The sequence below is a fragment of the Scyliorhinus canicula genome, chromosome 2 (genome assembly GCF_902713615.1).
Source record: "Scyliorhinus canicula chromosome 2, sScyCan1.1, whole genome shotgun sequence".
Taxonomy (NCBI): Eukaryota; Metazoa; Chordata; class Chondrichthyes; order Carcharhiniformes; family Scyliorhinidae; genus Scyliorhinus; species Scyliorhinus canicula.
In genome coordinates this window covers 190,531,058-190,551,461 of record NC_052147.1, presented here as the reverse complement: position 1 = coordinate 190,551,461, position 20,404 = coordinate 190,531,058, and the positions used below count along the sequence as shown (strand labels likewise).

The following is a 20,404-nucleotide window of genomic DNA, read 5'->3' as shown; positions in this document are numbered from 1 at the left end:
AATCACATTATCCCTATATTCCTCTCACATTCTCTCCTCCTTGGAACATCTCATTTAGTTTCACTCCCCTCACTTCATTAAACATCCTCCTTCTGTTACCTACCCAACTAGCACACCAATTTTCTTAATGAGCTATTTTCACTCACCTCTGCACCAGGCGATGCAACATCCCAAGTAATTTATTATGCTAAATTCACTGTCCTCCAATCTCTCCTTCAATCCCTTCCTCCCTTCACAGCCACCACGTTGCCATCTCGCATGGCCTCACTACTCACATGGACTGCAGCAGTTCAAGATGTCATTCACTACCACCTTCTAAAGGGTAATTATCATAGAATTTACAGTGCAGAAGGAGGCCAGTCAGTCCATCAAGTGTTCACCAGCTCTTGAAAGAACACCTGACAAGCCCAGTAACCCCATCTAATCTTTGGGCACTAAGGGGCAATTTAGCATGGCCAATCCATCTAACCTGCTTACCCATGCAGACACAGGGACGAAGTGCAAACTCCACACAGTCATCCGAGGCCGAAATTGCACCTAGGTCCCTGGAGCTGTGAGGCAGCAGTGCTAGCCACTGTGCCGCCTACCCATATTAGGGTAGGCCAGGAAATGTTTGCCTTGCGTGCAATGCCCAAATCCCATAGTGAAAAGTTATAAAAGACTGAATGAAAACACTGAAGTAAAACAAGATCACATAGATCATAAGGTAATATATAAAGTGGCAGTTATAATCTAAACTCATTTCACTTAACTAAGAGCCACTCAAAATAAAAACAAGTAAAAGAACACAGTGTTACTGAGCTAGTTTAAAATCTTCCACTTCTGAAGCAGAATCAAATACAGCCAATGGAGCAGAAGCTGTCTGGGTAACACTCACCATGAAATGGATAAAGGATCAAACTAGAAACTTCCAATTAATAGGACAAATATTTGGTAACAGAGCATAACATGTTAAAAGAATGAATTGCAAACAATGAAAAACCTCATGTCATCAACATTAAATTACAGGCAGGCTAATTTGGGATTGGTTGTGTCCAGTTAGGGTTCCTTAGGAAACGATCGGACAGCATTATGGACTTGTCAAGCTGTCTGGAAAAAAGTACATAGAGTAGACTCACTAATTTGCTGTACCTTTCAAGACAACTGCGCAGGGATAAAAAAAAGTTGGGTGCTGCTACGGCGATTCGGATGGGCCAATGCTATGCCTGCTTTTTTGTGAAATATGTGGAACATCCTTTAATTTAATCTTACTCAGGCAACTTCCCTCTCCTCTTCTCCAGGCTGGGCCTGTACCCAGGCAGACAAGCGGCATTAAAGGTCACAATCATATCAGCCATGGTCTTATTGAATGGTGGAGCAGGCTCGAGGGACCAAATGGCACAATGCTGTTCCTATTTATGTTAATTTGTCAGGCACACTGATTTGGTGCACTTCCCTGATCTCCCTCAAATTATAAGCCAAAACAGCTCATTTGGGAGACCGTTTGACTGAAGATCTAATGGTCCCTGGTTCAATCCCGGGATCTGGCATCAAGCGGCATGCTGGCTTTCCTAGCTATCGGTCAAGTTGCCCTGCCATGGGGTTGGCATGGTGGCACAGTGGTCAGCATTGCTGCCTCATAGCGTCAGGAACCCGGGTTCAATCCAGGCCTCGGTGACTGTGTGGAGTTTGCACTTTCTCTCCGTGTCTGCGTGAGTTTCCTCCGGGTGCTCCGGTTTCCTTCCACAGTCCAAAAATGTGCAGGTTAGGTGAAGTGGTCATGCTAAATTGCCCCTTAGTGTCCAAAAGGATAAGTGGGTTTACTTTTCGATTTGATTTATTGTCACATGTACCGTAGTACAGTGAAAAGTATTTTTCTGCGGCCAAGGGTACGTACACAGCAGACAAAAGAATAATCAACAGAGAACATTGACAAATGGTACATCGTCAAACAGTGATTGGTTACAGTGCGGAACAAGGGGACAAACAAAGCAAATATATGAGCAGGAGCAGCATAGGGCGTCTGGGTTATGGTGAAAGGGTGGAGATATGGGCCTAGGTACGGTACTCTTTCCAAGGACAGGTGCAGACTTGATGGGTTGAATGCCTCCTCTGCACTCTATGGATTCTATGAAATTGTAATATCATCAATTTGACTTTTAATTTCTATCTTTCACATTGTCCATCTGAATTCTTCCTATTGTTGATTTCCCTATCTCCATTTCTGGGGATAGACTGTGGACTAATCTTTTTTATAAACCCATTAACTCCTCCAGCTATCCTGCTTTTCAGCCACATTTGGTATTCCGGTTATTCATTGTCCCAGCTTTACTATCGTAATGGTTCTGATGATGGCACTTTCCATAATAGCGCTTCCAATGTTTTCCTTCTTCCTGGCTTGACAGAGTGAAGGGCATTTCACCAAGGCCATGAGGTTACAGGGTTGTGGCAGAATAAAATACTTTTGATGGCCCACAGCGCTTCATGAATGCCCAGTTTTGAGCTGCTGGATCTGACTTTAATCTATCCCATTTAGCAAAACACCACTTTTTCAATGTGAAGACAGGACTCCACCTCCACAAGGATTGTGCAGTGGACACTCATACTAAACTGGTCAAGGATAGGTGCATGTTCCCTCATCACCTGCTGCAGGCGCAATGTGACTTCACCCTTCAAGATTCAGCCAAGTCAGTCAGGTGTGGTTCTCCTGAGTTTCTCCTGATAAGGCACCAAGTCCCCTACCAGAGTACACTCATATTGCTCATGGTGCTTCTTCCATGTGGTGTTCAACATGGGAGGAGTACCGATTCACCATTTGAGCAGACAACAACAATTGGAAATAAGCAGGACATTTCTATGTCCATGTTTGACCTAATTACATGTGACTTCATGGAGTCAGGGGTCATGTTGAGGATTGCCAGGCTACTCCCTCCTGACAATATATAACACATCTGGAGCAGAGCCCAAAGGCAAGGGGAGACAGGTGTCTAAATATGTAACCTTTCCAACAAAGCCTGCAACCAAGTCAGAGAAAATGCAGACTTTACATCGCCAGTTGAATCCAAAACATCTAGATTACCCAACATGCAGGCAATCCCAGGGTCTGCATAAATTGTGCCCAGGCTTCCATCCTGGAGAGGACATTCCGTTTTTGCTGCAGAGCTTTAACAACACATTGACAACAGCTATGGAGAGATGAGCACAAATCCATTGGACCAACAGACTGTTTCCAACTGTGGGAGGGCAATTAGGTCCCAACAATCAGCTATTGCTTATTGCAGGTTGGTAACCCCCCAGTAGGAAGGTTCTGACCCAACTAGCAAATAAGACAAAGAAAAACCTAAAAAGATACCATCTGTTCAACTGGCAAACTGGAACGTCAGGACCATGTGCATAGGATTTACAAATGACTTGTATCTAATGCAAGACAACTATATAATAATAATCCAAATTGTCACAAGTAGGCTTACATCAACACTGCAATGAAGTTACTGTGAAAAGCCCCTAGTTTAAACATTCTGGCACCTGTTCGGGTACACGGAGGGAGAATTCAGAATGTCCAAATTACCGAACAGCGTGTCTTTTGGGACTTGTGGGAGGAAACCAAAGCACCTGGAGGAAATCCACCAGACACTGGGAGAACGTCCAGATTCCCCAGACAGTAACCCAAGCCGGGAATCGAACCCGGGTCTCTGGCACGGTGAAGCAACAGTGCTAACCACTGCGCTACAGTGCCGCCCTTGTCACCAACATGCAACTGACACACGCTCGCCAAGAGAAGATCATTGAAAGAAAAACCATTACATGTTCATCTGGCAATGAAGAGAAGAGCTCAGAGGAAGTGCATAAAACAAGGTGAGGGCTTCACTGTCAGGAAGTCACTACTCCTGATGAAAACCACCCACAAACGGTTCAGAAGTTGTTGTCTCCATCACCTCTCAACTCAAACAAGACCAGTTAACCTGGAGTATTTATGATCTAATGTGCTTCGCTATAGATGCAAAAGACCAGTTCTCTGAGGAGTTTGGCACCATCATCATCAGAATTCCAAAGTTACTACCTCATTACCTATTGAGGAATATACAGGCTCGGGCTGACAAATGGCAAGTAAGATTTGCATCACACAAGTGCCAGGCAATGACCATCTCCAATAAGAGAGAATCAAACCATTGCCCCTTGACATTCAATGGCTTTACCATTACCAAATCCCTCACTATCAACATCCTGGGGGTTTAAAGTAAAGTTGCTATAGTCCCATATGACCACAGACTGCATTCTCCTTTGATGGGGAGGGCTCACTGGTGGTGATTTAACCTGAGGGTCACCAGACCTCAGGTGAGGGGCAAGGTTGAGAAGGCGGACCTTCATGAATAACCTCAGCCGGTACGAGAATTTAACCCACGCTACTGGCCTCACTCTGCATCACAACCCAGCTTTGCAGCCAACCAAGGTAAACCAGCACCCCTCCCGCCAGAAACTGAACTGGATTAGCCATATAGATACTGTGGCTACAAGAGGTCAGAGGCTAGGAATCCTGCAGAGAGTAATTCATCTCCAAACTCCCAACCTCTTGCCTTGGGCAGATGAATGAGAAGAGGCAGACAGACATGAACTTTGCTCGATCCTTTTGTAACTAACTAGCTTTCAGAAGATACCATGCCACAATAAGTCTTGGAAATCAGGGCATTCGCACCAGTTAGATCTGATCATCGCTAGTCATGGCGCTCTGAACAAACGCAGATATCACAGGCTGTGATACAGATGACTCCCTGGTGTACACCAGGGTTAAGAGACAACCCTTGAAGATTTTTCATTCAAACCAGAAATGCTGTCCTCATTTGAACGTCAGCCATACTGTGTAACAAGATTAAAAAAACAACAATTCATCAAGACTCCTTCGACAGCATCTTCTAAACCTGCGACCTCTAACAACTAGAAGGACAAGGGCAGCAGCTGCGTGGGGACACCACCACATGCAAGGTCCCCTCCAAATCATACACCATTTGTACTTTGATCCCTTATTGCAATTCTTTCACGGTCACTGGATCAAAATCCTGGAATTACCTTCCTAAAAGTACCATGGGTGTTCCTGTGGCACATGGACTGCCGAAGTTGAAAAAGGCAACATGCCACCACATTCTTTTTTTAAATACTATTTTATTAAGGTATTTGAAAAATTATTATAACAGTAACAAAAATGACGACATCAACATGGTAAAGTAAAACATTCCCCCCTCCCCAGCCCAATCTTCACACACTTCAACCATACAACAACAATCCCCCCCCCCCCCCCCCCCCCCCGGAATACTGCATCTGCTGACATTTTTAATTTTCCCTGAGAAAGTCGACGAATGGCTGCCACCTCCGGGAGAACCCCAACATTGACCCTCTGTCATGGAGAGTACCTTTAAGAAATGGAGCAGCTCATATTACTCAAGTGATGTCAGAGGGTGAGGGAGCTGGGCTCACTTCTGCTTTTAGTTTCAGTTTTGAGAGAGAACAGCTGAAAAGTGCCTGGCTGGTTTGCTGTGAGCTGTTTGAAAGGAAAAGCCAGTTTTGAAGGAAAAGAGCTTGGGTGTGTCTGTGTTTGCAGTGAGCTGGATCTGCGGTGATCTCTGCCATGAAAGACTATCTCTGAATCATTTGGGTGATTTAAACTCATAATAGTAATGTCTTTAACCTGATGTGTTTCTGTTTAAAGGTGTTAAGTCTTTTGGAGGTTTGAAGGAACATTTTGAGGGATTATTTAGTGTTGTATTATTTTCGGGGTTATCTTTGAAGTAAGGGGTGTTAAGGGATCCAATGTTTATTTTAAAAGGTTAAGTTGAATTCATGGAATAAACATTGTTTTGTGTTTAAAAACCCGTGTCCATAATTGTAATACCATCCCTGGAGACCAAGCCGTGTGCTTCAAAAGCAACAATACATTGAAGGGAGAGGTTGGTTGAACTCCATGATAACAGTATTCCATCTTCCATTTCTTTGCCCACTCTCCTCGCCTGTCCAAGTTCTTGGGTCACTGTCTGTGTGGAGTCTGCACGTTCTCCCCACGTCTGCGTGGGCTTCCTCCGGGTGCTCCGGTTTCCTCCCACAGTGCAAAGATGTGTAGGTTAGGTGGATTGGTCATGCTAGCTGAATTGACCTCAGTGTCCAAAACGTTAGGTGTGGTTATTAAGTTGAATTCATGGAATAAACATTGTTTTGTGTTTAAAAACCCGTGTCCATAATTGTAATACCACACCTGGAGACCAAGCCGTGTGCTTCAAAAGCAACAATACATTAAAGGGAGAGGTTGGTTGAACTCCATGATACATTTTGGGGTTCTGAAAACACCGCTCCCATAACACACTCTCAAGGCAAACTTTACTTTCTCAAGACTGAGAAACCCAGCCAAGTCACTAACCCAGGCCTCTACACTCAGGGGCTTAGAGTCCCTCCACATTAACAAGATCCGTCTCCGGGCTACCAGGGAGGCAAAGACCAGGACGTCGGCCTCTTTCACCCCCTGAACTCCCGGATCTTCCGTCACTCCAAAGATCACTACCTCCGGACTCGACACCACCCGTGTTTTTTGCACCGTGGACACTGCCTTAGCAAAACCCTGCCAAAACCTTTTAAGCTTTGGGCGTGCCCAAAACATGTGGACATGATTTGCTGGGCTTCCCGCGCATCTCACACACCTATCCTCAACCCCGAAAAACTTACTCATCCTAGCCGTTGTCGTGTGTGCCCTGTGGACTACCTTAAATTGTATCAGGCTAAGCCTGGCGCACGATGAGAAGGTATTAACCCTGCTTAGAGCATCCGCCCACAGACCGGCCTCTATCTCTCCTCCTAGCTCATCCTCCCACTTGCCCTTTAGCTCCTCCACCGGAGTTTCCTCCGCCTCCGAAAGCTCCTGGTAAATATCCGATACCTTCCCCTCCCCCACCCAGGTTCTGGAGACTACTCTATCCTGTATCCTCCATGGCAGCAGCAACGGAAAGACCGGCACCTGTTTTCTCAGGTAGTCTCGCACCTGCAAATACCTAAAACCATTCCCTGCTGGCAATTTAAATTTATCCCCCAAAGCTTTCAAGCTGGGAAAGTTCCCATCTATAAATAGATCACCCGTCCTTCTAATTCCTGCTTTCTGCCAACTCTGGAACCCGCCATCTAGCCTACCCGGTACAAACCTGTGGTTGTTATAAATCGGGGTCTAATTCGATGCTCCCTCCACTCTCTTATATCTCCTCCACTGCCCCCAGATCCTCAGAGCCGCCACTACCACCGGACTTGTGGAGTATCGGGCCTGCGAGAACGGCAGAGGTGCAGTTACCAATGCTCCCAGACTGGTGTCTTTACATGACGCCACCTCCATCCACTCCCATGCCCGACCCCTCCCCCACTATCCACTTCCTAATCATGGCTACATTAGCCGCCCAGTAGTAATTGCAGAAGTTCGGCAGCGCTAACCCACCCTCCCCGACTGCGCTCCAGCAACACTTTCTTCACTCGCGGGGTTTTACTCGCCCACACAAACCCCAAAATAATCTTATTTACCCACTTGAAAAAGGCTTTAGGGATGAAGATGGGGAGGCACTGAAAGACAAACAGAAACCTGGGGAGGACCGTCATTTTCACGGTCTGTAGCCTCCCCGTCAGTGATAGCAGGAGCATGTCCCATCTCTTAAAGTCCCCTTCCATTTGTTCTACCAACCAGGATAGGTTTAACTTGTGTAGTACCACCTGGATTCCCAGATATCGAAAGCTCTTCCCTCCCACTAAGCGGCAGATCTCCCAGTCTCTTCTCCTGCCCTCTTACCTGGATCACAAACATCTCGCTTTTCCCCATGTTCAAGTTATACCCCAAAAAATTGCCAAATTCCCCCAAGATTCGCATTACTTCCCCCATCCCCTCCAACGGGTCTGAAATGTACAAGAGCAGGTCATCTGCGTAGAGCAAGACCCGGTGCTCCACCAACCACCCTCCCCCGCCCCCGAACCAGCCCTTTCCAATATCTAGAGGCTTTTAACGCCATGGCCAATGGCTCGATGGGCAGAGCAAACAGTAACAGGGAGAGGGGGCACCCTTGCCTCGGTGTAGTTCAAAATACCCCGACCTCAGCCGGCTCGTACGCATGCTCGCTACTGGTGCCTGATAGAGCAACCGCTCAAAATCAATAAAGCTCTCACCAAACCCAAACCTTCCCAGCGCCTCCCACGGGTAATTCCACTGGTTAAATGGCGTCACCAGTAGTGGGCTCAATATCTCTGAAAACTTCTTATAGCATTCCACCGGGTAGCTGTCAGGCCCCAGGGCCTTGCCCGACTGCATGCCCTCCAGCCCCTTGATTATTTCCTCAATCTCAATTGGGGCTCCCAGCCCCTCTACCAGGTCCTCCTCCACCCTCGGGAACCTCAACTGATCCAGAAATTGCCTCATCCCCTCCACCCCAGCCGAGGGTTCCGACTCATATAATTTACTATAAAAGTCCTTAAACACCTCGTTCATCCCCGCTGGGTCCAGGACAGTATTACCGTCTCTACTCTTTACTTTACCTATCGCCTTGGCTGCCTCTCTTTTCCTGAGCTGGTGCACCAACATTCTGCTTGTCTTTTCCCCGTACCCATAGATCGCCCCCCTTGCCTTCCTCAACTGTTCCACTGTTTTCCCTGTGGTCAACAGCCCAAACTCCGCCTGTAACCTCCGCCGCTCCCTCAGTAGCCCCGCGTCCAGGGCCTCCGAGTATCTCCTGTCCACCTGGAGTATCTCCTCCACTAATCTAGCCCTCTCAGCCCGTTCCATTTTTTCTCTGTGGGCCCGTATTGAGATTAATTCCCCTCGGACTACTGCCTCAAAAGCTTCCAGACCGTCGCTGCAGAGACCTCTCCCTTATCATTCCAGGTAGTTCTGGATGGACTTGTTAACCCGCCCACAGACCGCCTCATCCACTAGCAACCCCACATCCAGTCTCCACAGCGGGCGTTGCCCTCTCTCCACACTAACCCGTAGATCCACAAAGCGGGGCATGACCCGACACTGCAATTGCCGAGTACTCAGTATTCACCACCTTCGGCATTAGCACCCTGCTCAGAACAAAAACGTCACGGCAAGTATACCTTGTGGACATGTGAAAAAAAGGAAAACTCCTTCGTCCTCGGCCGTGCAAACCTCCATGGGTCTACCCCCCATCTGTTCCATAAACCCCTTCAATTCCTTTGCTGCGGCCGGCCTCCTCCCTGCCCTGGATTTGGACCGGTCCAATTCCAGATCAACGACTATGTTGAAGTCCCCTCCCATGATCAGGTTATGTAACTCTAAATCTGGGATCTTACCTAATACCCACCTCATAAATACCACATCGTCCCAATTTGGAGCATATATGTTCACAAGTACCACTCGCACCCCTTCAGCTTCCCACTCACCATTATGTACCTACCCCCCTTATATGACACGATTCCCCCTGCCTCGAATGCCACTCGTTTGCTAATCAAGATCGCTACCCCCCTGGTCTCTGAGTCCAGCCCTGAGTGGAACACTTGGCTAACCCACCCCTTCGTCCACCTCGTCTGGTCTGTAACCTTTAGGTATGTCTCTTGTAGCATTGCCATGTCCGCCTTCAGTTCCCTCAAATGCGCGAACACGCGAGCCCTCTTGATCGGCCCATTCAACCCTCTGACGCTCCATGTGATCAGCCTGGACTGTGGGCTTCCAACCCCACCTGCCGACTAGCCAGCCTCGAGCTCGCGCCCGCCGCGTTCTCGAGTCCTCCCATTTGTCCCCTAGTAACAGTTCCTCCCCTGTCAGCAAAGCAGCTCCCCCCCCTCCCCTAGCAACAACACTAAAAACCCAATCCCCCAAGTCAAGCTCCAGCTTAACACCTGTCCATCCCCCCACTGCGCTTCCAAGAGTCATCTGACCCATGCTGACTCGATAGCTCCTGCCCCTGGCACCAAGCAGTCTGTCTCCCTATTGTACTCTCCTCTCTCCTCCCTTCCCCCCCCCCATCCCCACATAATAAACATTTTAAAAGCATCACATTCCCCAGTAAACAAACAACAGGAAAAAAAAGTGAAGAAACGATCACTTTAGAAAAATAGTCACCCAAAAAGCAGAACTAATTTCAAAGCCCGTCCCCCCTCTAACAAGGTCCCTACAAGACAGATCAACCTTTGACCATCCACACAGCCCATTATTTCACAAAGAGCTACTTAAAGTTTTGCAATCCAGCACCACAAATCGCTGCCACAGGACCTCTCCAAGGCTTAAGTGTCTTTTAATTTGGCTCCAGCTTCATTTCTTTAATAAAAGGTCCATACTTTGTCTGGCGTTTCAAAGTAGAAGTCTTGTTCCTCATGTGTGACCCACAGGAGGGCTGGGTACAGCATCCCGAACTTCACCTTCTTAAAGAGGGTCATTTTTGCCCGATTGAACCCACCACCACATTCTCAAGAACAATTAGGGATGGACAACAAATGCAGCCCACATCCCATGAACGAATAAAAAAGATGCCTCAACTTGATTGTATTGACATTCCCCCAAAATGTAGCAGCGAAATGGAGTATAGTCCGAGACATCTATGATCCAGATGTCGTTCCACACGGGAAATGTTAGGCATGCACGTGCACAACAAAAGCTGCAGCTGTTATGTCCAAGCCAAGTAACAGAGTGTGGAGCAATGGCAACCCGACAAAGAACAGAAAATGAGACTCTACCCAGCCTGCGTCCTCAGCACACACTACAGTGATGAGGCCAAGACGATATATGCTAGACAGGAGAAAAGTTTGAACAGTGTCCGCCCTTGCTGTTTCAGATATTATCTTGGCATCAATTGACAGGACAAGGTCATAAACCTAAGAGATCCTGAAGCATGCTAATTCTATCAGCAAACACTCATTGTTAAGCGAGCAATGTCTGCACTGCCTTGGTCGTGTTCATCAGGTGGATGTCTGCCGTATACCAAAAGAACTTGAGAGATGAACTGGCTATTGGGTCAGGACCTGAAGGGCTTCCAAATCCTTGCTAAAAAAAGCATCTGCAAGCACGAAATGGAGATGGCAGGCATTAATACTGACAAGTGGAAGACACTCCACTGGAGACTAACTGCTTGGAAGGGCATTGGCGAGAATGAAAAGCTCAGCTAGAAGAGAAGAGGCCCTATGAAATGAGGCCAATAAATCATGTACCTTCTCAGCCCGCTGTCTTCCACTGTGTTTTTCAAGGGTGGTGCAGTGGTTAGCACTGCTGTCTCACAGCGCCAGGGACCTGGCTTCAGTTCCGACATTGGGTGGCTGTGAAGTTTACACTTTCTCCCTATGTTTGCATGTGTTTCCTCCAGATACTCCAGTTTCCTCCCATAGTCCAAAGATGTTTAGGGCTGGTTTAGCACACTGGGCTAAATCGCTGGCTTTGAAAGCAGACCAAGCAGGCCAGCAGCACGGTTCGATTCCCGTACCAGCCTCCCCGAACAGGCGCCGGAATGTGGCGACTAGGGGCTTTTCACAGTAACTTCATTGAAGCCTACTCGTGACAATAAGCGATTTCATGTTTGGTGGATTGGCCATGCTAAATTGCCCCTTAGTGTCCAAAGATGTGCAGGTTAGGTGGGGTTACAGGAATAGGGTGGGGAGTGGGCCAATTGGTCTCCTTCTGCACTGCAGGAATTCTGTGGTTCTGGTGAAAATGAAGCAGACTGCCATGCCAGAGATGGGCTTCTGAGCCACACCATATGATACTAAATATTGTTAACCTCTATAGTGGAAACAATTGTCTTCCCAGATGCAAGTGTGTCACAGGTTGCAATACCAGATTCCCAGGAGCACAGATGCTGCACATCACTCAAGAAGTAAAACTGGTTTATTGCCATTACAGAAACAAAGACAAACGGCAAAGAAAAGTGGATGCCCCAAGTGCCTGGTCTCAACAGGAAGACGTGTAGTAACAAGACTAACCAATGTTTCAAATAAGAGCAAAAGGCTAGAGAGCTCTGAGCAAATCAATCCAACACTAAAGCATCAAAATTTACTTTGTAAATTTTGTGTAAAGTTGAGGTTTGTGCAATGACATTGCCAATTCCTGAATCAGACCTTATCCGTGGCATAACATATCACAGTATGTCAGTGCAGTATATACAAGGAGAGAAAAGTTAATGGTAAATACAACGGTATTTATCTAAAAGAAGAATCACAAACTTTGAATTGAGTACAGATCACCATTGTTCTAATGATTACCACTGTGCTAGGCAATGCAAATTAGCACGCTACAGGTACTTGCATGAAATTGGTCATATTTAATCATGTTACTATCTACTGACACTTGACCATACCAGACCAACAAAGCTGTGAGAGACTAAGCACCAAAAGTAATATGTGGACTCAATGCAAAGGCCACTGTACCCATTTTGTTATATACACAATTTTAAGCACATAAATTCCACTACCATAACCTAAATGTATAATCTGATCACAAACGAATAGGTGGCACGGTAGCACAATGGTTAGCTGTGGGGTTTGATTCCCAACTGGGTCACTGTCTGTGCAAAGTCTGCACGTTGTCCTGTGTCTGCATGGGTTTCCTCCGGACGCTCTGGTTTCCTCGCAAAAGTCCCGCAAGCGTGCTTGTTAGGTGAATTGGACATTCTGAATTCTCCCTCAGGTGTACCCGAACAGGTGCCAAAGTGTGGCGACTAGGGGATTTTCACAGTAACGTCATTGCAGTGTTAATGTAAGCCTACCTGTGACACTAATAAAGATTATTATTAGTTGTCAATTCTTCTATTCTTTGGCATTTATAGTAAGAAGTCTTACAGCACCAGGTGAATCATTCACCTGAGGAAGCTAGTGTTTGTAACAAACCTGTTGGACTTTAACCTGGTGTTGTAAGACTTCTTACTGTGCTCACCCCAGTCCAACCCCGGCATCTCCACATCTTGGCATTTATAGTAATGACTGCATATTAAGTTGGAATTGGCAAACAGCAACCAAAAGGGAGTGCAACCACACTGGAATTAACCTGCCATTTTAGTGACACTTTACATTAAATGGTTGAGTTATTTACCAACGTATACAGAATTAAACCTTCATATTTTTTGTGGACTCTTCCTCGGATTTCCCAATTTAAAAACCATCAACGATGTACCGTCAAGTAGTCACAGCCCTTCATAAGATGGCCATCTGACCAATCACCCCAATCATTTTCAAACTTTTTCAGGAGCCCCCTGAAAATATTACTCTGCTCTTTGGGACATCTTGTCTGAACTTACAAATTAGTGTCAACTCCCATTAAAATAACATTCATGTCAACAGAAACTTCATATACACAAATAATTTACCAGCAAGTCAACAAATACAGAATTCAGATTTATATCTGGGATCAGATTTTTGGAGACCCGTGGGATCTCCTGGTGTACTGTAGCATCTGTGGACCTCAATTTGAAAACCCATGCATGACCAGTAAAACTGTAGTAAGTATGTTTTGCTTTCAAGTCCCTCAAGGCCAAAATCCAATTAACGAAAATACAAAAATCTCACTCTTGTTTCTGAGCACAAGTTAAGAAAATATTTGGCTTAAATAACAAATATAAATATCACTGTTTACTAAACACTCTTTAGTTGCATATAGAGAAATACTAAATAAATACCAGGTCTTAAACACTGATTAATTTTTAACTATATTAATTCAATATCTCAGTTCAATACTGAAACATATCCGAAGAGCAGTTATGACATCCATTGTTTACACCAGTCTTTATCAACAAAATGTTTAGAACCACACCTATTTCCAGGGTCCAAGTTTCTCAACAGTAATTTAAAATATAAAATCGTGAGAATCAAGCATTCATACACAATTTACTCAACTGAAGTTACTAAACAAATCACTTAAAGATATGTGAAAGAGAAATCTCAGGTCTTGACGCACATTATTTTCAATTTTGAAGAATAATACACGCACAAACAGTTTTCACCATTTTGACCTTGACAAGTTGCAAATTCTTCCAACTACTTCCACAGGCTTCAGAATGACTGTTAATCTGAAAATTCAATGTTGCACAATTGCAACAAAATTATTAGTATTTAAAACTTACCTTAAAAAGATCAAGGTTTTAGGAAAGCAGGGTATTTTAGCTGCTCAATTTTTTTACGCTTAAAATTAAATTGTCATAGTAATTCGAGTTAAAATGGCACTGTTGCAATCATATTACCAATAGTATTGCAAAGGTAAATTAGCATTCCAGTGGTGGTTACCCAGATTTAAAACCATAGTTTATTAGCACTTGCTCTTGAACTTCCTCATCAGTTTTCTTCAACTACAGTAACTCAGTGCATCATTCCTGAGTAGTACAGTGCCATGTCCTATTTAAGAATAAAGTCTATATTTTCATTAAGCCATTCAATTATGCATACAATGTATTCTTTACTAAAATGCCAAGAAAACACATGCCTTTCCACAGCCTTCTGCTGAAACTTATGCATGGTTTGTGAAGTGACACAAGGACAAATTAGTCAACACGAGTTTATAGCTGGGACATGATTAAACACTTTTCCCCAAAAATAAATCTCACTGATTTCTTCCGCAAAGACTCCAAATAAGTTGCCTCCTCAAAGATATTTGACATTGTATTCGGCAGACAAACCATGCAAATGATTAACTAACCCTCCTTGATCCACCTAGGAGAGAAGGAACGACACCATTCCACTTTTCCTCCCTGTCACAAACAACCAAAATTCATCCTCTTGGAGAATCCCAACTATGTTAATCAGAATTCATATTTATCCTCAGCTCTTTAGGTAAGGATTGCCCTGGTTATCATGAGTAACAACTTAATGGGCCAAATGACCTCCTTCTGTGCTGTAATAATTCTGTGACATTGAAACACTTTTTTCCAATGCATATACATGGTTGCTACAGATAACAAGAACAGACAATAGAAAAAAGGGATTGAAAGCAAGGAAGTAATACACAAAGAATGAGAAAATTGAAAGCATGCATAATCATATAGGTGCAGAGAAAGAGATGGACAGAGAACACATAGTAACATGTCAGAGCACATGGTCATGGACTGGTGGATTGTGACAAGACAAACTAAACATAGCACAAAGTGCTTAACGCTGGGAAACAGTTCACAATGAACATCAGAGAGTAAGAATGCAACACACAGACATAGTATTCATGAAATACAGAGGGAATGCCAAGGCACAGTAGAAGAAGAGTCACTGAATCCCCCATGTGCAAATGGGAAACACACAAGATCGAGTAATAAAGGGACAGGTTGCACTGATCTGCAGGACTGCATGGTAACAATTGAAGATAACAATATGACTGTTCACAGTACATATTTTTGGTAAATATGTAGCACATGTAGATTTTCTGTTCAAAATTCATATGAAAATACTGCAATCAGTTTACTAGCAACATACTGCCAATCAGAGGCATCATCACTTTTAAGGATATAACCATAGTCAACCAATCTCTCGGTGGAATAAATTGTTGTTCGTATTAAATGAGGGGCAAGTGCAAATACTTAGATTATCAGGAACCCCACCATATTCACACCCTCACCAATACCACTTAATTCCACCACAATAATATCACCTCATCTGCCGCTAATACCCCCTTGCATGAATTTGATTCTTCTAGATTCAACTATCCTAATGTTCACCTGGCTGGCTTCCACTTCACATCCTCATTAAACTGGAGTTAATCTAAACTTTGGGGCGGCACGGTTGCACAGTGGTTAGCACTGCTGTCGACAGTGCTGAGGACCCGGGATCCATCCCGGCCCCAGGTCACTGTCCGTGTGGAGTTTGCACATTATCCCAGTGTCTTCATGGGTTTCACCCCCACAACCCAAAGATATGCAGCTTAGGTTGATTGGCCACGCTAAATTGCCCCTTAATTGGAAAAAAAAATAATTGGTTACTCTAAATTTATATGGAAAAAAAATCTTAAACTCCTACCAAATCCAATTGACCCATCACCCAGGTTAAGGGGGGGTTGTTGGGTTACGGGTATAGGGTGGATACATGGGTTTGAGTAGGGTGATCATTGCTCGGCACAACAGGGCCTGTTCTGTGCTGTTCTATGTTCTGTGTCTATGTTCTATCACCCATGCTCACTGGCCTGTTTGGAATGGCAATACTAAATTAAAAATTCTCAACTTTGTTTTCAAATTTCTTCCATGGCCTCTCTCTACTCCAACCCTACAATGCTCAAATTTCTGCATTCCACCAATTCTGACCTGCACAATCCCAATTTTCATTGTTCCACAACTGATATATTAAACATTTAATGTCACAAGACGAAGTTGTTCAGTTACAGTACATGTAGAAATCTTATGGGAATCTGGAAGAGGCATTTATGAACCAATTATGACAACTAAAACGATAAACCATAAAATAAGATCAGATCCTATGGTTAAGCTCAACTTTTGCTCCAACTCAGCCAAATAAAACTAGGGAGTAATTCATAAGCATTCAGCAATAAAAAAAAAATCAAAAACCCCAATTTCTTCAAGAAATTCTATTCTATTCTCAATAGAATAGTCAGAAATTCTTTCAGACAATCCAATTACTTCAGTGGTTTTCCAGTTCCAATAATGCGCCATGCAACAAAAATGTTTAATTATCATTGCTAATAAAGCAATTATACTTGTTTCAACAACGCTATTGGGCATTTGACAACAGAACTGGTTTTGATTCAGGAATGCTAAAAGAAAATAAGGCAGATGGATGCAAAGGTTGGAAAAACAATAAAAATTTAGAAAATAAATAAATATTTGTCAATGAAGAAATCATTATTTTTTGAGCATGTTATCTACTGCCAGGAGATACAAATCAAGAGATTACCTACTTTAGACCAAACATTTCTGCATAGTTACCATTTTAGTAAATTGACATTGTCCTCGTGGAACATAACTACATAGCACTGAAAACAAGGCGGCTGAAATGGACAGAATAAACTGAATTGCGTACTATTAAGTAATAACTCGGAGTATTATTGCTGACTAATCATGCCCTGTGATTAACTCTGACAATGGCACTAGTACTTTCATAAAACATCAATATATTTAGCAGGGTTTGATTTAAAGTTTTGATGCGGATGTATTCTGACAGAAACAAAGCAAAGAACTCACACTGTAGTATGACAAATCTCATTTTACAACTAGAAAATTTGTTTATTAAGTCACTTTCACATCCCATTGTCTATGAAGTTTTTTTAAAAGCTCAAAGCTATAATTTGACAATGTGCATTTATGCAGCGGCTTTGACATACAAGAAACATCCCAAGGCACTTCTTGGAGGCACAAGGAAAAAAATTAATGCCAGGCCATGAATCAGCTATTGAAAGAAAAAAATGGGAAAGAGGATTTGAAATAGCATTTTAACGTGAGAGAGGGAGGCAATGAGAGTGAAAGAGAATTCTGATTATGTGGCTCTGAAAATATTTAGTTCAAAGTGATAATGGCATGATGAAAAAACCCTGAAATTATTAAGTTGAGCCAAAACATAAAATACATCACCACTGATAAATCTTATTTTAGATTATTTTGTTTAACAAAATATACAATTGCGTTTAAACTCCTGTAAAAAGTTGAATTTGTATGCTTTAATAAGTTCCATTTTACTGTTAAAAATGCTACAATGATAGTTACTGTAACTACCGGTGCACTTTTTACAACTGAAATACATGTTTCAAATTAAAGTTGTAGAATCAGATCCATTCGACAGAAAGACCCCCCCCCCCCCCAAAGTGACAAAACACTAGCTTGCACACTGAATGGGTTAATTACTTATTACACGTAAAACATGACACTACCTAAAGATACTTATTGAGCCACAGAACATCATTCATGTAGGACACAGTACCATAACCAAACTTTATTTCCCCAAAGGTCCATCAAACCAGTCACATCCCACTATTATCGGAACATTGGCAAATACACTATTCTGATTTCCTATGTCTTATGAATCATTGTTCCACACAGGTGCAAACTAATTTTTATTTTAATAAGCTTCCATATTTTCCACAAAGCAGTTGTCTTCATCGTGTTGCGAGATTTTGTAGAACTTCCTCTGTGAAACACAATCAGAAACCACATACATCCGGCCAAAAAAGCACTTGAGGTTGATGATGGTATCCCACGGTTCACTGATTTGGTTTGATGCGACTTGTTTTAACCATATTTAAAAAGACACACGATTTAAAATTAACTCTGATCTCAAAATGTTAAAATAAAACAACTAAGCAGAATGAATTCATCCCATCTTCCTAAACGGTCTGTAAGTACAACTGAATATTTCGAAAACATGTCCTTGATTTTGTTTTGGGGGGGGGGTCAAAATAAGGATCTAAACAATTTCTGACGGTCTCAAATTTGCTGCAGTCTCTGATGAGATAATTGAGAACCACTCGCAATCAAGCAACGAATAAAAGGAAACGTTCAACAAAATGTCAACATTTGGACGTAAAAGTACATTGAACGCAACAGGCACAAATATCTCCCGAGACGAGTGTTAACTCTTCTACATTACTGCACTGCAAAAATAGAAAATAAATAGGATATTATTTCGTAATTTGTTGGAAAGAAATCAGCAGGATTTCGAACTCAAATGATCCTCAGAGCTGGTTGTTATGGAGCAGGCTGCCTGACTGAGATCACTACAGGCCGGACACTGGATCAGTCTATATTGTAGATGTGTGTGCATCTAGCTATCTCCCGGATAATTTGGATGAAAACGCCTCAAATCATGAGCTGAGGGAGTGAAGCCCGCCTATTCTATGCCTGAGGGATGCCTCCTCTTTCTCAGACCCTCAGGCAACTCCAGTGCATTTGGGCCAGGAAGCACCTACCTTTTTGATGTTATAAATCCGAGTCAGCATTCCAATCCCCCTGTCGTTCAGGATTGTCAGCTTCTCGGCGATCTTCTGCTGGCTCGACATCACGGCCCTGGACATGGTGCCACCACTGTTTTGCATTTATTGCGAGGGAGGGGAAAAAAAGGCTTTGCAGTGCTGGCCGAGGCTGTTAAAAGGATGAAATCTCCATCACATAAGGCGCCTCCCTTCTCTCCCCCTCAGCTCCTTCTCTAGGTGGTGGCCCTCTCCCAAACCGAGGCTGCTTCCTCCGGTCCCAGCCGAGCTCACGTGACCGCCTCAGCCTGTGCTCACCGGCGCCCCCCAGCCTGGCTGACTAACCCGCTCCAAAGGGGTGTCGCCTCTTGTTTTCGGTTCAACGACGGCTGGCAAACAGACATTGTCAAATTACTTACATCTCTTTTTTTTTAATGCAGTTTTGGGAGCGGGACATCGCGGAGAAAAGAAGCCGAGAGTGAGGGGTGGGACTGCTGCTTTCTAATCTGGAGATTCAACCCCTTTACTGGTTTAGCATCAATGATATTCTTGGAAGATGATTCTTGGGTACGGTGTGTGGACAGTCTGGTCATGTTGACATCGAAAAGGAGAAGGAATTGGGTCTTTTAAAGGTATTATGATAGATAAGTTTCCTGGATGGGATTTACCCAAGAATACAGAAAGAAGCAAGCGAGGAAATTCCTGGGGCCTTGGACTGACATCTTTGTATCCTCAGCTTTGACAAAGGGCCATCTGGACTCCAAACGTTAGCACTTTTCTCGTCTTACATAGCTGCCAGACCTGCTAAGATTTTCCACCATTTTCTCTTTTGGTTTCAGATTCCAGCATCCACAGTAATTTGCTTTTATTGTTGTAACCTCATTGGCTACAGGTGATAACCCAGAGGACTGGAGAATAGCTAATGTGGTAACCCTGTTTAAGAAACGTAGCAGGGATAATCCAGGAAACTATAGGCCGGTGAGCCTCACGTTGGTAGTTGGTACATTATCGGAGAGAATTCCAGGGACAGGATTTATAACCATTTGGAAACAAATAGACTCATGAACAATAGACAGCATAGTTTTGTAAAGCGGAGGTCATGCCACACTAACTTGATTGAGTTTTTTGAGGAGATGACAAAGATAATTGATATGGGGAGGTTGGTGGATGCTGTTTACATGGACTTTACTAAAGCCTTTGACAGGGTACAAGACTGGTACAAAAGGTGAAGTCACGTGGGATCAGAGGTGAAGTGGTAAGATGGATACAGAACTGGCTCGGTCACAGAAGGCAAAGGGTAGCAGTAATAATAATCTTTTATTATCGCAAGTAGACTTACATTAACACTGCAATCACGTTACTGTGAAAAGCCGCTCGTTGCCACATTCCGGCGCCAGTTCGGGTACACAGAAGGAGAATTTAGAATGTCCAAATTACCTCACAGGACTTGTGGGAGGAAACTGGAGCACCCGGGGGAAACCCACGCACACACGGGGAGAACATGCAGACTCCACATAGACAGTAACCCAAGCTGGGAATTGAATCTGGGACCCTGTAGCTGAGAAGCAACAGTGCTACCCACTGTGCCACCGT

At 44.0% G+C, this 20,404-nt stretch overlaps 1 protein-coding gene across 8 annotated transcripts in view; it reads right to left on the bottom strand.

Annotated features, from left to right (window-relative positions):
• Positions 1-19,104, bottom strand: part of nckap1 (NCK-associated protein 1) — a 256,739-nt gene extending 237,635 nt beyond the window's left edge. For 4 of the 8 annotated variants that reach the window (XM_038789224.1, XM_038789226.1, XM_038789228.1 and 1 more), the window contains exon 1: positions 18,812-19,104. In XM_038789224.1, coding sequence (XP_038645152.1) covers positions 18,812-18,937 — 126 coding nt within the window. In that variant the 5' untranslated portion in view covers positions 18,938-19,104. The remainder of the gene's footprint in view (positions 1-18,811) is intronic. The other 4 variants (XM_038789229.1, XM_038789225.1, XM_038789227.1 and 1 more) reach the window with 1 other exon arrangement.
• Between the last annotated feature and the right edge of the window lie 1,300 nt (positions 19,105-20,404).